Consider the following 16,429-nt stretch of genomic DNA (forward strand, 5'->3'; position numbering starts at 1 on the left):
TAGGCTGTTTTACAAGGGTGGGTGGGGGAAGCCAGCAGGCGAGTTCCCATGAAGGTGAAGGGCAGGTGTCTTTGCCTGTGGCAATCACTTTGGGCACAATGTCATGCTTCTGTTGTTTTCTTTCCTAACATCCCAGAGTCAACCGGCTCTAGAATCTAGGGTCCAGACATCTCTGTAGACACAAGTGTATGCTTCTTAGGGTATATATCATGGCAGGTAGCCACATCGCATTCCCTGGCTGTCCCTCTAGCCTACAGAGCCAGACTGAATATTTACTGTGGGTTAACAACCAAATGCAAAGCAGACAGACTCAAAATAAAAAATGCCGGAATGCCCAGAAACAGAAGTCTGATACTATACACGCTTGGCCTGCTGACTCCAAGGAGGCTTTTCCAGTACAGGACACAGGGCAGAACACAGTGAGAGCCAGGCAGAGAGAGTCGGGCCAGCCGCCACGACCACCACAAAACGACACTCTGGAAGAAAACGGGAAGTGCAACCCAATGCTGGAACTTCCATGTCAATGACCAGAGTCCTAAGTACAAGCCACTTTTTCCAGAAGGCAAGAAAAACCCAGTGGAGCGCAGATTCGGCTGTGAGGGAAGCAAGGCCAGACAACACAATAGAAGCTCCAGCTGGGCACACTGGTCCATGCCTTCACTCCCACCCAGCATTACGGAGACAGAGGCAAGTGGATCTCTGTGGATCTCAGGGGCCAGCCTGGTCTACATCGTGAGTTTCTGGCCAGAAAAGGCTATACAGTGAGACTCTGAATCAAAAGAACAAAAAGCAGCCCCATATGTTCCAGGTCAGTGCCTGGGAGTCACGGTCACTGGAATGGAGCCTCTGCTCCAAACAAGCAGAATGACCTAACCACCGGGGCATGTCATTGGACAGGGACCTTTCCAACACCAGGGATTGGGGGCATTTTACAAAACAAAGGGCCAGGGCAATGAGGCATGCTTTACTTTTCCGTGCTTGAGGAGACCCTTCTACTGCTAGCAGCTCCACTCTGCAGGCTGAGATGGCCAGAGTTTTAATGGCATTGGCTTGAGCAGAAGCGACTGCAATTAGAGGTTCAGAGCTGAATGCAGGAGACAGCCAAAACACAGGTTATCCGTCAGCCATCACACAGTGATTGACACCAGGAGCCCTCATGGATTCCTTTTCGAGACAAACAATTCCTTTTAGGATCTGCTGCCTGCAAATATAGTACCCTGACCCTTTCTTTACCTATGGCGGCGTGCGTCTCCAGGCAGATTCCTACTTTAACCAGACTCGAATATCCCTCCACTGCCCAGAACAAGGCCACGCCCCCGGAACTGTGGGAGAGGACACCTACTAACCAACAGCATCTACGTCACTGTAGGTTCTCCAAGGGGAAGCACTAACAGGGAGGGCAGCACTCCTCCCTGCCTCACACACTCAGGAAGAGAAATCTCAGCAGAGGTCCTACCATCTCGTCCTGGGTGGGGTCGTTGTCAAAGATCTTCATGGGCGGAGGAAGGGGTGTGTGTGACTCTTCATCTGCCTCCTCTTCGCCCCAGCCCTTCCTGCTCTTCTAGAACAAAAGGACACCATTAGGTACCGCTAAACCAACAAAAGAAGCCAGAAGTTCGCCGGGCGGTGGTGGCGCACGCCTGTAATCCCAGCACTCGGGAGGCAGAGGCAGGTGGATCTCTGTGAGTTTGAGGTCAGCCTGGTCTACAAAGCGAGATCCAGGACAGGCACCAAAGCTACAGAGAAACCATATCTTGGAAAACCAAGGGTTGGGGATTTAGCTCAGTGGTAGAGTGTTTGCCTAGCAATCGCAAGGCCCTGGGTTCGATCCTCAGCTCAAAAAAAAAAAAAAAAAAAGAAGCCAGAAGTTCGGGACTGGACATTAAAACATTTTTTCCCCTTAAGAAGGAATAGGAAGGGAGAAAGTTAAAGGAATCACTTTTTTAAATCAAATTTTCTTCCCTCCTTTTCTGCCCCCCACTTTGTTCCCCCTCAAGAGTCCAGGCTAGTCTTGAACTCATGATGCTTGGGTCAGCCTCTCGGGTACTGGGATTACAGGAACGTTATGTGTCACCATGCCAGGACTAACTTCAATTTTTTCCGAAAGGCTGTGAAACTACCATCCAAATCTCACCAGGGTTTTGTGCCACTTCCAACTTGAGAAATGGCAGAGTGAACAAAATTACAAGATGGAGTCGGTTATGCACCAGGAAGACCCTCTTACCTCCACCAGTCATTGGGAGAGGTTAGTTATGCAGACAAAATGGGCATTTTATTCCCTAAGCCAGAACGCATCGCCTATATTTTTATTATAGACTCTCAGCTCTGCGAGGACTCAAGAGATTATCCAGCCTCACTTTTTGGCTAAAACCCAGTTCTCTGTGACTAAGGTGAAGATCTCATGATGGCCCATTTCATCAGCAGCAGCTGTCGATCAAAGTTCCTCACTGAGCTGAAACCTTGTCCACTGTGACCTTCCTGTACTCTTCACAGCTATCCCTCTACGATACCTTATTTATTTATTTGTTCATTCATTCATTCATTTGATTATTTATTTATCCACCCATCCATTTTATTTATTTATTTATTTGCTTGTTTGAGATAAGGTCCTACTGTGCAGGCCTAGCTTTCCTAGAACTCAACACATAGAGCAAGCTGGCCTCGAGTTCAGAGATCAGCTGCCTCTGCCTCCCAAGTGCTGGAACTAAAGGAGTGCATCACCATGCATGAGACCTGCAGCACCCTTTCAAGGAGGTAGTCAAAACACTTGACCACAGCTCAGCCTCTGGTGTTCTGAGTGAACAGTCTCAAGCCTTGCATTCTTAACTCTCTCTCTGGCCAGTCTCGATGCCACCCTCAGTAGAGGCAGGGGATCAACTGCCTCCTCTCTGCTCAGGACCTATCTCTGAACATGGCAAATCTTCCTTTCTGTCTCCCTGATAGTCTCAGTGTTTCTCAGTCTGGGAATAGGGCACAAATCAAAGTAGTCAGGTCTCGAGAATGGGAAGTTCAAGACGACATAGCGCTAGAGACGGTCGGTCAAGCTGTTGGATTACACGACCATGAGGGAAGCATGTCAGAGGTCAGAAGAGAGCCGGCCCTGCGAGGTACCTCGTCAGCGCTGTCTCCCTGAGGGGTCGTCTCATCCCCAGGCTTAGGAGATCCCAGGTCGAAGCTCTTCCGCCCGTCGCGAACTTTTTTCTGCTTTTTGATGTTTCCATCTGCTTTTCCGCTGTTGAGCCGACGCACGGGGCTGGTTAGCCACTTTTTAAGGGTGTTGGTGGAGCGCTTGGGACCAGGGGAACTGTGGATAGAGTTCAGGGAGTGTTGAGATTGAAGGTTGGCCACAGACTCGGACTTGCCTCCGTTTTCACTCGAGGAATGAGAGTATGAATCTGAGGAGAAAGGACAGACGGAAACATCATGTCAGAAGCTCTTAAAACAGGCGGTTGAACGGCTAGCTAAAGCAGCTTCATCCTCAGGAAGGTAGGTCATAAGGCAGAAGGTCACGGCCAGCTGTGGTCCAGGCAAGAGACAGCAGTAACATGTGACACTGACTCAGTGTTCACACGTGAGAAGCCATTCCAGGTTTTACGGAAAGAGGGACACACAGGAGACAAAGGCTCCTGCTTCCATGGAGGTTAGATTCTGGCGGGAAATACAACAGACCACGACAGCAACAAAATAAATAACATGTGGAGCGTCATAGATAATGAGAAGAGCTATATTTAAAAAATAATCCGAAGAGTGGGAAACGCAGTGGGGAACAGAGGGCGAAAATTGATGGCAGTTGAGGCAATCTCAGGACTTGGTGTCTGAATGTAGTCCTAATGGTGGTAAGAGATGAGCCATGTGGCCATTTGACCCAGGGCAACTCAAGCAAGTAAAAATGAGCACACATAGATGGTCGAAGGTGGTGTGTGGGGTTTGCCAGGGATGGCATCAGTGTGGTAAGAAGAGGAACGGTGTTACCATGGAGGTCAGTGAAGCTAACAGGATGGACCACCAGGACTTGTCTTATTTTATTATTATTAATACCATAATTATTACTAATAACACAATACAATGTCATTATTAGGCCTTTGGTTTTTACCTGCAGGGAAAATTCTTAGAGGATGGATAGACCATCTATCATACAGACTAAAATGTCATTCTTATTTCTAATTGAGGACAGCGGAAACAGACTGTCTAGGAGGCCACCATATTCCTTTTGGCTGAGGGACGCTGGTGGCTTAGGAGATGGTCCCTGTGGCCATCAGAAGGGATCAGATTCTGTATATGTTTTGAAAGCAGGATGGGCAGAGCTTTCTGACAGACTGTGCATGACGTGCGAACAGGAAGAGTCAGGATAACTTCATTTTTACCCAGAACAACTACTAGGATGAAGTCTCCGAGGTGGGACAGAGCATAGGAAGACTGGTTTGGAGGGGAGACAGAAAGGAGGCCAGCTGAGGCCATCTCTGAGATGCTTTTAGATGACAGGTCCTAGCAGACAAGCTGACTAGGTGCCGGACTTCACGTCTGCAGCTCGGGGCAGACAGTGCTGGGGTTGTCAGTGAAGAGATGGTGCTGGAAGCCACGAGTGAAAACACCAAGAGGCACGGACATGGGGAAGGGAGAAGCCTGGACCCTCAGCAAGAAGCAGGAGGATGAGAAGACAAGGGGAATGTCAGAGAGACCGGGGAATCGTGAGTAGTGGTTGGCCAGGCGGCTGCATGTGGATAGGCATTCCGATGGAGGAAGAAGTCAGCTGTGTCCAACGCTCCTTGACAGGTCAAGGGTACTGACCAAAGAACTGAGCCTTCAGCTTAGTTACACAGACGTCACTGGCGGCTTGGCCGAAAAGCAGCTGCAGTGTGATGGAGGGGGCCAGCCTGATTACACCGGGTGGCAGAGAATGGGAGAGAGGAAGGCGGCAGAGTGCACAGAGAATTTTTGTTTTGTTTTAAAGGGACAATGATTGGAGATCAAGAGAGTTTGTTTTGTTTTGTTGTTTTTAAATAGGAGAAATCAGCATAATGTCTGTAAGCTGCTATGCCATTTGTTGACTATCTCAATGTTTTAAAGAACTGGCAATAGCCTGAGCATTTTACACAGACCACCTTATTTCATTCTTGGACAACATCATGGGCTCATGGGGGTGTGGGGGGAGTCTTATTATCTTCATTTCAGGGAAGAGGAAACTGCCCATTTAGAGGCATCAATCAATTTGCCCAAGGACATACAGCTCCCAGGGACAGGGTAAGATCTGTATGCCATTCAGCCAGACTTGAGCAATAAACTTTGCTACTGGCCCTTCATGCCTTTCCATGCCCAGTACATCAGTTTCCAACAACCACAAGCAAAGCAAACCCAGGGAAGCCACGCTATGGAGGTGGGACAGCTAGGAAAATCACAGCACAGGAGACGCATGTAAGACAATCCCTAGTTAACTCCTCCAGTTCCTGAAGACTGAATACCTGCTAATCTTTAAGGGGACCAGCATTAGATGTACAGAGTTTAGCCTATAAAATATCATGACTCACCCAAGGACAAGATGAGTGTGCTTCAGGATTCATTACAGTTCCTCCTGCTCAGTGAAGCTGGTTTCTTTTGTTTGTTTTTTCTAAGACAGGGTTTCTCTATGTAGCCCTGGCTGTCCTGGAACTCACTCTCTAAACCAGGATGGATGATCCACCTGCCTCTGCCTCCCCGGTACTGGGATTAAAGGTGTGTACCACCATCACCCAGCCAGTGACGCTGTTTTTTTTTTTTGTTTGTTTTTTTTTTTGTTCTATTGGTGTGGAAGAAACTAGGCTCCCTAGACCTCTAGATGTTGCACAGTAACACCAGCATATTGGCACTCAGTCAAGTGCCAAGCAAGAATTACTAACCAGTAACAATGTCACGGAGAATGTAGTATACAGTGAGTTCTAAAAATATGAGACACAGGCTGCATTTTCATTGACCTCTTGTCTAGCTACACAGGCTCCCACACACAACAGCAGAGAGAAGCGGGGAGAGAGGAAAGGAAGACAGAATGTCAAGACAGAGTGTAGAAGATAAAGATGTTTTCACAAAGCAGTGTGTGATTAATCGCCAGCAGGCTGGTATGGCCAGACTTGCCTGATAAGTGAGCAAAGTTCAGGGGAGGGTCATATCTGTGTAGGAGGGACTGGAAAGGTTTAAGGGAAGAGACATTTGTGGGGGGGTGTTCCCAAAAGGTAGGATAATGAGGACAAATGCACAGTCAGGGAACTGGAAATAAGTTTACCAGTCCAAGGCCTTGGTAGGGAATAAGACCAGTGGAGGAGAAACTGGGTGGAAGGAAACGTTTGTGGAGACATTAGATATTAAATTTAATATGAACTTCATTATAAGATTCTGGTGGGAAATGACGAGACAGAAAAAAAAAGTAGTTTTGTTTTTCAAATTAATTGGGCAACTCTATACAATTATCTTGGGAAGAAGGGACTGGAATCCAGATGGTCCATGTGCTCAGGCAAGGGAATATGATACTCTTAGTGTCTGGGAGACAAATTAAAGGTGATTGTGTCATGAATGCTCATCGTTGCCAGGGTCCTGAGACAGCTGACCTCCACCTCAGCTCCAGCTTGTATGCTGGTATTTAAACCAAGAAAATGGCTGAATATTTAAACAGTGTTCTAGTGACTTTTCACACCTACTCTGAGACTGAATCACATTTTCCTGGGTGACTCTGCCCTCGACTTGGACAAGAGATCTCATCTGGCCTTGGAAACCTTCAAGCTTGGATGAAGCTAACAGAGCAGAAAAGAAAATCTGGAAATGAAGTTAGCAAATGCATTTGCCAATACAGAGCTGCTCCCAGCATCTCTCAGGGTCCGAGACCCTGAGCTCCATGCTGGGGCTCGCTGAGCCTTTGCCCTGCTGGGGCCTTTCTTGGGGACTGTTAGGGATTTGTGCATATTTTGGAAAGCAGGAGCAGAATATGTGTGTTTAGAAGCACAAACACAGAGCTCCTAAAATTCCATGGTACAAAGGAGAACCTACCGGGCTGCTCTGCTCGGGGAGTCGGGGGTGGTGTGGTGTGTGTGTGTGTGTGTGTGTGTGTGTGTGTGTGTGTAGGGGTGAGGGTGGGGGGTGGGGGGACATCTGGGGATTCACTGGTACCTCTTTAAGGACAAAGATGTAATCTTATCTCAGAAAATTCCTCACTGGCTGTGGTCTGTGTTGACATTATTTCTCAAGTGTTTGGTATGGGTGATAAGCATCTGCAGTAGCACTGATAGAAAGAAACAGGACCTCTCTGCAGATAAGTGGCAGGCTCTCCTTACTCACTAGGCCCCCGGGATGCAACGGATTCCAGGGTTTCAAAACCTAGATTTATAGCATATGCCCTGTCAGCAAAGTGAGAGGCTCGGCCACACTAACTTCTCTTAAGTTACCAAAGCAGACAAGGTTCCAGGGCAAATCAAGGCCCGGCTTTGACATTCACAACTGTGTATTAGAAATGGCCATTCCTCTTCCCCTGCTGCCATTGGTTTCTGCTTTTTATATAAAGTAATGGCAAGGGTACAGAAAATGAAAAATTCAGAATATTCTCAATGTTGTTTCAAGTTTGTTGTAGGTAAACAACAGGAGTCATTTAACCGTGGTCTAAGCAATGGGAAATCCAAGTTGGAAGTGATTTTTGATTCATCCTCTAGCCAGTGCTCTATCATAAAGACAGAGTCATTTTCAAATCACTTTTTGGAGGGGAGGGAGATGGGGTAGAGGAGACAGGGTCTCACTACACAGCCTTGCCTGGCTTGGAACTGACTATGTAGACCGAGCTGGCCTCAAACTCATGGAGATCTGCCTGCCTCTGCTGAGTGCTGGCATTAAAGGTGTGTGCCACCTTGGTTGGCCTAAGTCACTTTAAATGCCTGGTTATAAAAGAATGTGGACTCACTGGACAAAAAACAGCCGACAAGTTAACCGTCTCTTCATGGTTATATGCCCTTGCCATCTCTATAAAATGGCTGTGATTATCGAAATGAGTTCCTGATAGAACAGTTCCTGCGGCTGATTTGCATCAACCTCAACAGGATTGCTGTTTCTCACCCAGTCATCAGAGTTGAGGCAGGTAACATGAATTCTGATTCCGACATTAGGAAATAGAAAATGAGAGTACTTTGGCAAACCAAGGACTGCAGTCAGGGGCAGAAGCAAAACGCAAACCCAGACTTCGCGTTTGCAGTACATACCTTCAATCTTATTTCTCTCTATACGTTCATCCCACATACTCCTTTAGCCTATAAGAGTATGGTATGTATCTAGTTGCTAGTCTATTCAGCATTTTAAATGTAAACTTACACATACATTGTATAAATGATAAACTTTCAGTGTTGAAAACTATCTTCAAAACACGGGTCAAGCGACAAAGCCACTGTCGCACACTTAGAAACAAAGCAGGGACCAGAACCCAGGCACCCCTCGGCCACTCAGGGCCTTGGATCAATGCACGCTCTTTACTCTGACTTAGGGACTGGCCTGAGGACTGGTGTCAAGTGAGTGGGAAGGACAAATGCAACCATGGACACTGTAGTCAAGGAGACTCCCTGATCCGCTAATTGCAACTCGTTTGCAAGATTAAAAACAACTAATTTCCCGAGGCAAATTTTACTATGAAATATTTTTAAATAAAGAAAAATATGGAAAAAAATGACATATCATTTAGTTATAAATGTACACATTTTGGCATATGTGCTTCAGCTGTTGTTTTCAAAATATGAAATGTTTCAGAATTAGCGGAAGATGTCTATTTATTTTCGCAGTGTCACACACCCTTCTTCCCCATCCCAGAGTAAAAGTCAATCCTGAGGTTGGTACACCTCATTCACATCCATGCTGTTTATATAAGCAAACATGGTCTTGTTTGTATTAAAAGAATCATAATATAGACATTATTTTGCAACTTGCAAATCTCCTTAGCTCAGCACATGATGCGTTAACATGGGTCATTCTCTAGAGATGCCAAGTACCTCCTTCTCTGTGGGTCGCCCTCAGATCAGGAGCTCTGATGGACTTAGGCTGGGGCAGATGAACAACCGGAGGTCAGGGTCTCAGATGTTGAATCAGTTAGATTAAAACTGCCTGCCAGTGCTGTCAGTGTCCCCCTGGGGCCGAGGTTCTGTCATTCCAGATGTGTTAGTCATTGTGTAGCATGAGTCCAGCAACTCATAGGTTGGTGCTGCCCGCTGCCCTGAAGATGAAATCTGGGAGAAGCCAGGACCGTGGGCATCCTAACAGTCCTGTCTAGGCAAACACCATCTTTTCCCACACCAGGCAAAACAGAAGCTACTGAAAAGAATATGGGTGGTAACAGGACAATGGGAGACATTTGCTACATCTAATACAGCTCACTCTTAAATTCTGCCTCCTAATGACGAAGTTTCTATTCATACTTCTTTTATGTTACATCTGAAGAAAAGTTTTGCCTTCAGTGGCCTGCGGTGAAGGTTGGAGGTTTCTGGAGGCGGCTGCCAGGCATTGCAGCATGCCACTCAGGATCGCAAGTGTCTCCGCAGGGCTGCAGCCACAGGACTGCCACCTCTGATTTTCCAAGCACAAAACATTAACATAGCCTCGCTTTAGTTTCCCTCGATGGCCGGTAGAGGACTATATCTCCTTGGCATAAAGAGAAACCAGTTCTACTTGTTAGGACCACAACAGTATACTGAAAGGGCTAAGATGAAACCCGAGGAACATGTGAGTGGAAAAAACAAACTGATTCTCTATTCCCAGCTCATGTCTCACACCAGACACACACGGTTGTTTCTTACATGCCCAGCAATCAGTCCTGCCTTGGAACCAGTTAGGCACCCCCAATTCATGTCACTTGCGATATTGTCAGCCTTAGAGAAGGCATCAGATCCCATGGGTTGATGGCTCAGTCCACGGATCTGCTCTCCACTGCTACCTCAGATGCCAATCACAAGCCCCAGGTTGTCTGTCTGACCCATGTTTCTATCTACTGGCCACAGACTGAGATGGATGCCCACAGCCTCTTTTTTGGGCTTGATTAATTTACATCAGTGGTTCTCAGGACTCAGGGAAACAATGCTTACTGATTTATTATAAAAGATTATCGAAAGACACAAACTAAGAGATTTTAGGACACTAAAGGTGACACTCCCATCCCCTCTTTAGATGGACCATCTCTCAGGCACCTGCTTGCATCGGGTTACCCAAAGGTTCTCTGAACTCTGCTCTCTTTTGGAGTTTTTAGGGAAGTTTCATTCCACAGACATGATTGACCAAATTGCTGCCAACCTAACCTCTAGCCCCTCTCTTCTCTCCAAAAGTTGTGGGGTGAGGCTGACAATCCCAACTTTGTAATCCTGCCATGGTATTTGGGTGACCTGAACCCACTGGAGGGGCTGCAGGCACCAGTCCATCATTAGCTCACTAAGAATCATTACCATTTGGGAGATTCCAATGACTTTAGGAGGTGTATGCTGGGAAAGAGAAGAATGAGGAATGTTTATCAGAATCTATGCATGTATGAGGTGACTTCTGGAGGATTTCCTATGCTGAGCTGAATGGCACCTCAAAAGTTGGAAAACACATTTTCAATTCATTCTTCTGCAGCCCAGTGATTGCATTCAATCACACCAACATCATGTCTCCATGGAATGTATAATAATGTATCATTGCTAAAACACACAAGATCTAGTAGTTGTTTTTCAGACAGGGTCTTGGTGTGTAGTTTTGGTGGTCCTGAAATTCACTCTGTAGACCAAGCAGGCCTCAAACTTATAGAGATCCACCTGACCCTGCCTCACAAGTGCTTGGAGTTAAAGGTGCGCACCACCACACATGGCTAGCTTCTCGATATTAACTTCTACATGTGTAATCTAGATTAGCAGTTCTCAACCCGTGGGTTTTGACCTTTCACAGGGTTGCCTAAGACCATCGGAAAACACAGATATTTACATTACAATTCATAACAGTAGTAAAATTATAGTTATGAAGTACAACAAAAATAATTTTATGGTGTGGGGGGGGGTCACCACAACATGAGGAACTGTATTAAAGGGTCGCAGCATTAGGAAGGTTGAGAACCATTGCTCTAGATGGTCATGAGGTCTATAAGCAGTTCCCTGGTATTTATCATAACATTGTATGGGAAACTTTGACTCCAGTGGCTAAAACAGAAAACCCCAAAGATTCCTAGCATTGTGACATGTTCACAGATAGATCCTTTAGCCTTCTATGCTTTTGCCTAAATTTGGCTCCAATAATACAGACAGAGTTGTAAATCTAGCCTATTGCTTTCCACGCCTTGAGCTGTAAGGCCAATTATATCAATACATTTGCCTGAAGAAAAAGTATGTACACAGACATCCCTGCTTTCTCTGTCTTTCTAGAAGTAACCTACTTAATATTTTCTCACTCTGGAATGTACATCTAGAGAAGGCTTTATGACAGTCAGAACAAGGGTAAAAATTATCTGGAATATAGATATATATATGTGTGTGTGTGTGTGTGTGTGTGTGTGTGTGTGTAAGCATGTGCAACACAGACCTATTAGGCAGTATGAGTATGTTCTGTGTGGTCTACGATAATGAGCTGGTCAGGTCTTTTAAGGGAATGTTTATCAAAGCCAAAGCCCTAGTTATGTATTCAGCAGAGGGCCTGATGCTGTGTACCACCAGCTCTTGGTGTGGCTGGTTTCCCAGCAAACCATCTGGTTGGCATCATGATGCCTAGGCTGCTAAGGGAGAAACCTGGCTTCACGATGATAGGCACTTGCGGCCATTGCAATTACCCCCACTGCAGTTTAGCCTGCACTTGGCAAGCTCACCATGGCACAGGATATCCCTCCCCATGCTTGTCACTCTCAGATCTCAAACACACAATCTGCTCTCGGACGCACCAAACCTCTTGTGCTAGCTTCAAGAGTCTCTTCTCCAGTGAGTGCTCTACCAGCCCATCACTCTTTACTGAGACTTGGTATCGTTATAAATGTTGAATATTTAAATTCCTATCAATTTAACATTGGTGTCTGATTTTCCTCACTAGAGTACAAAATCACGGGCCACTCTGAACCCTGAATCCTCGGTCCTGGGTTCCGTCTTAGTTGACTTCCACTTAGTGACACCTTCCTTCGGCCTGTGCTGCTGTTCCAGCCTCCCCGGAATGCAGACTGGAGCCACAGAACTGATTCTGAATGCAGTGGGACCTACACAGGACAGGCATCCCTCTGCCTCCACGGCCCTTTGTGATGTCAGCTCTTCACAGAGAGGAAGAGTCAACACCTCTGACTCCATCTCCCTGGGAGGCTCCTGAACTCTGTCCTAATTCAGCCCAGATTGCCCTCAGCCACTGCTGACTCTGTCCATCCACCACTTCAACCCTCTTCATCCCATGCTTTAGCTCCTCCCGAGCTGCTGCCAGAAGCAGAAGGTACAATGATAAAGTTCCCAAGTGCCTGTCCTCAGGGTCTCCTGGGTCTCAGTTTCCCTTGCATCATTTCTGAGACCGAAATGGGGAAAGGCAAACCCTCAAAGGGCACTGAATCCCATCCTTCCCCAGATAAGTATGTCCTAAACTTGAAGGCTCCATGACATGTATATGTTGCCATATCGATTCTTTTTCATTGGGACACCATTTAGCTGGCTTTGGAAGTTGAGGGCTGGAAAGCCCCCTGTCTCCACTGACCAGTGGTGGATTTAGACACTTGACTCATCTCATCAGGTAAAAGCCAGTGAACACTGTTCTGCTGCTCCCCAAAGGTAAATATTCTAGACGTTCCTTCAACCTCTGCATCCATCTCACACTCTGGAAAGGGAACACGAACTCCTTCCAGACTGCTTCAAGGTCTTAAGAACTGTTCAAATGAGCCAATAATTGAACATGGTGCAGCTTCACCAATTCTGACCTAAGAAAGGATGCACCATATTAGCATTAAAAACCAAAATACAGGACTTTTCTTATTAAAAAATAGTAACAATAAATGGGGAGGCTCTCCATGTCAGTGGTTCTCAATCCCTTGAGTGAGTCCCAATCCCTTGGGGTCACATACCAGATATTTACATCATGATTCACAACAGTTAGCAAAATTAGGGGCTGGAGAGATGGCTCAGCAGTTAAGAGAACTGGCTTTTCTTCCAAAGGACACTGGTTCAATTCCCAGCACCCACATATAGGCAGATCATGTCTGTCTGTAACTCCAGTTCCAAGCTTCTGACACCCTCACACAGACATGCAGGTAAAACATCAGTGAACATAAAATAAAATTGAAAAAAAAAAAAAACAGTAGCAAAATTACAGTTATGAAGTAACGGCAAGATAATCTTATAGTTGGGGGTCACCACAACACAAGGAACTGTATTTAAGGGTGGCAGCATTAGGAAGATTGAGAACCATTAATCCATGTGATTGTGGGAGCCCACAAAGGTTCCCTAGTGAGATCTGAGCTTGCTTTACAGCAGGGCTGCATAATGGGATGGACTGACCACATGCGTGGTCACCAGGTGTTTGAGATGGTCTGCACTTGGCTGTGCTGGGGGGGGGAGGGGTTGTTCCACCCCTTTGCATTTCTATAAATAGCCCTTTAGAAGAGACAGAAGGGGCTGTTGAGTATTGACTCAAGTCCTCCCTAGGCTATCCTGTGTTTCTGTTTTTCCTCTCATCATCTAGGTATCTCTCTCTATCTAAATATTCCTCACTTCTCCATCTTCAAGAGTTCCCTGAACATAAATGTGGGAGCTGGTCTCCCACATGCGATATCATCTTGCATTCCCTAAAATGAGTATTATGAAAGCCATTGGTAACAAAGACTACTGAAGGATACAGAAGACAACGAGGGGTTCTTAAAACACAGAGCTGGAGTTGTCAATGTTGCACACCTCTAACCCCAGCTCTCAGGAGGCTTGGCAGGATTGTAAATATCCAGCTAGCCGGGGACAAACAGCAAGACTTTATTTAAAAAATCTGAACAAAACACCACCACCACAACAACAAACAAACAAAAAGAAATACCATAAAACACAGCAAGCCGCTGTCTTAGGGCAGTTTCTTATGACCCAATAATCCCTCTTCTTGGGAAATACCAAAGAAAATGAAATCACAACCTTATAAACATATCTGTATCCCAATGTTCCTTGTAATATCGTTCACAATAATCAAGACAGAAAAAGTGGGTTTTTTTGACAAATGTATAACATATACATATTATGCATATATTTATATAATATAGTTCAGTCTTTAAAAAGGAAATTTACCTATTTGTCACAGCAGCAGTGAACCTGAAGGACATTAGACTAAATGAAATAAGCCAGATTCAGAAAATGAGTACATGATATTATTTAAATGTGAAATCTTTAAAAAGTTATGCATGTTGGAGTGGGGTGGGGTGGGCAAATATCAGAGAAAGAAAATCAAATGGTGGCTACCCAGTGCGGGGAGTGAGATCAAGGTAAGAAGAGAGATGAACAAGTCTAGAGGTCTAATCACTTTTTGGCCTTTTGGCTAAGATCAAGTGAAGTCTAGAGGTCTAAGGCACAATGTGAGGATTAGCATTAATACAATTGCTGCCAAATGAGAAGACTTCAGTTGTCCTTGCCGTAAAAGAAGGGGTACCTCTGAGATGATGGCTGTGCTCCTGTTTCTCCATAGTAATGGTGTCACTAGCTATATGTGTCCCATAAAATCGTGTCCTACATCTTAAAAACACACAACAAGATTTATTCAGAAACAAAATAATAGTTTATACTTACAGGTTATTGATAGGACAATAGGAATTAGTAGATAAACAGGAGATGAGGTGGCCTGAAACTCATCTCTAGAGAGCATATGAAGGTCATCCCATTACCACACATGGTACACCAGTCAAGCTCCAGGGCTGGGGTGGGCCTCATCAGGGTTCCTTCTCTCCATATACTGCCTTTCCAAGCTGCAGACCTGACAGGTGAGCTGGCTCTCCCTGGTAAAGTAGGGAGTCTAGTGTGTATTCACACAAACCTGGAAATCAGTTCACAAGCTCTCCAAAGCACTGCTTAGCCTACTGACTCACAAAACAACACTTCCCCTTCCCCCTTTTTGGAGAGTGTGCGCATACACAAGTTTAACACTGTCACACCACATGCTACCAACAACTCCCACAGCGGGGGCAAGGCTAACTCAGTGTCTTGCCTATCACAGGCTCTTCACAAAGATTTCTGCACTAGCATCTTCCATGTGTTGTCTCTGTCAGTCACTGCCCTCCTTCAGCTCATCCACTTGGGTCAACTCCATGCAGCCTCCAGACTGGCCTCTCTGCATCCACTGGATACACCTCTGCTACTATGGCAACCACACCATCTTCTTCAGCCACTCTTCCAAATCACCAAATGTCAGGCTGTCATTTCAGCTGCTTGGTCAGGCTAGAGTGCATCCTCTCAGCTCCTTGAGCACCCAGGCATGGGAATGGCGAGGTTCTCAAACTATGGTCTTTAGGCAAGCAGTATTATCAGTACCACCTAGGAACTGAGCAGAGAGGGAAAGTCTTGGGTCCTGTGGCAGGTCAGAAGCTGTGGGGTGGTGGCTCACCATGGGATCTGGGGGCATCTCAAGTTTGAAAATCACTATTTCATATGAAGGTTCCGCTCTGGTCTAATTGCTCTGGCCTCATTTCTCCTGCCTCACCGTACCCTTCAGCTGTCTGCTCATCTGAAGCTGATCCAGGATTCTTAAACAATTAAACCCGGCCATTGTCCTTTTCTCTGATAGTATGTTTGTGCCATTTTTGGGGGCACTGATAAATGCTAGTTTACAGTTTCCTTGCTGAGGAATGCCCTTGAGGATAAGGATTCCCCGTCTCTGCACCCTGTGCACCAATTTTTTAGACATTACATGGCCAGTGACGAACAGTGAAGGGCAAGAAAAGATAAAGCATTGGAGTGTGGGTATTTTTAGGGCCAAAGACCTCTAAGAAAAAGTCACTGTCAGTGTGGTCCCTGACTCTGAGACTTTGCAATGTAGCTATCAACATAGACTTCTGTTTCCTGTGTTCCTTAAGATGGCCAAGGTATTGCCCTTTTAAAGACAACCTAAATTAAGTCACCCGCTTCCTCACTATGGGACTTCTCAGAACCTTTAATACACCAGAGTAAGTGCTGACTCCAGAGAGAAGGCAGCATTTAGCAAATTACTATTAATATGTCCTTGGACTCAGTGTGGCTGGCATAGGATACAAAATGTGAATCAGACTCCCGAGGATAGTGTCCTGACATCAGAGTTGCTGGTCAAATCCAAAACCTGTCATAAAGGCCCAAGGAGGAGATAAGTTACAGTCCAGTTCAGTTATTTTAAGCTGATGTACCACCCCATGAAAGCCTACCCAGAAGCCGGTGGGAAGCCCGCCTGGATTCAGGTGCTAATGTGCCCTTTGTAGTAACCTTGCTCCAAGTAACTTCCAGAGGCTTCTCTGCAGGGACGGGGG

General features: G+C 45.9%; 1 protein-coding gene across 24 annotated transcripts in view; it reads right to left on the reverse strand.

Moving 5' to 3' along the window:
• Nucleotides 1-16,429, reverse strand: part of Kalrn (kalirin RhoGEF kinase) — a 599,822-nt gene that overhangs the window by 68,236 nt on the left and 515,157 nt on the right. For 19 of the 24 annotated variants that reach the window (XM_036203323.1, XM_036203328.1, XM_036203326.1 and 16 more), the window contains 2 exons: nt 3,112-3,395; nt 1,457-1,561 (listed from right to left, as the gene is read on the reverse strand). In XM_036203323.1, coding sequence (XP_036059216.1) covers nt 1,457-1,561; nt 3,112-3,395 — 389 coding nt within the window. The remainder of the gene's footprint in view (nt 1-1,456; nt 1,562-3,111; nt 3,396-16,429) is intronic. The other 5 variants (XM_036203321.1, XM_036203336.1, XM_036203353.1 and 2 more) reach the window with 1 other exon arrangement.

This window comes from Onychomys torridus, chromosome 12 (assembly GCF_903995425.1).
Source record: "Onychomys torridus chromosome 12, mOncTor1.1, whole genome shotgun sequence".
Taxonomy (NCBI): domain Eukaryota; kingdom Metazoa; phylum Chordata; class Mammalia; order Rodentia; family Cricetidae; genus Onychomys; species Onychomys torridus.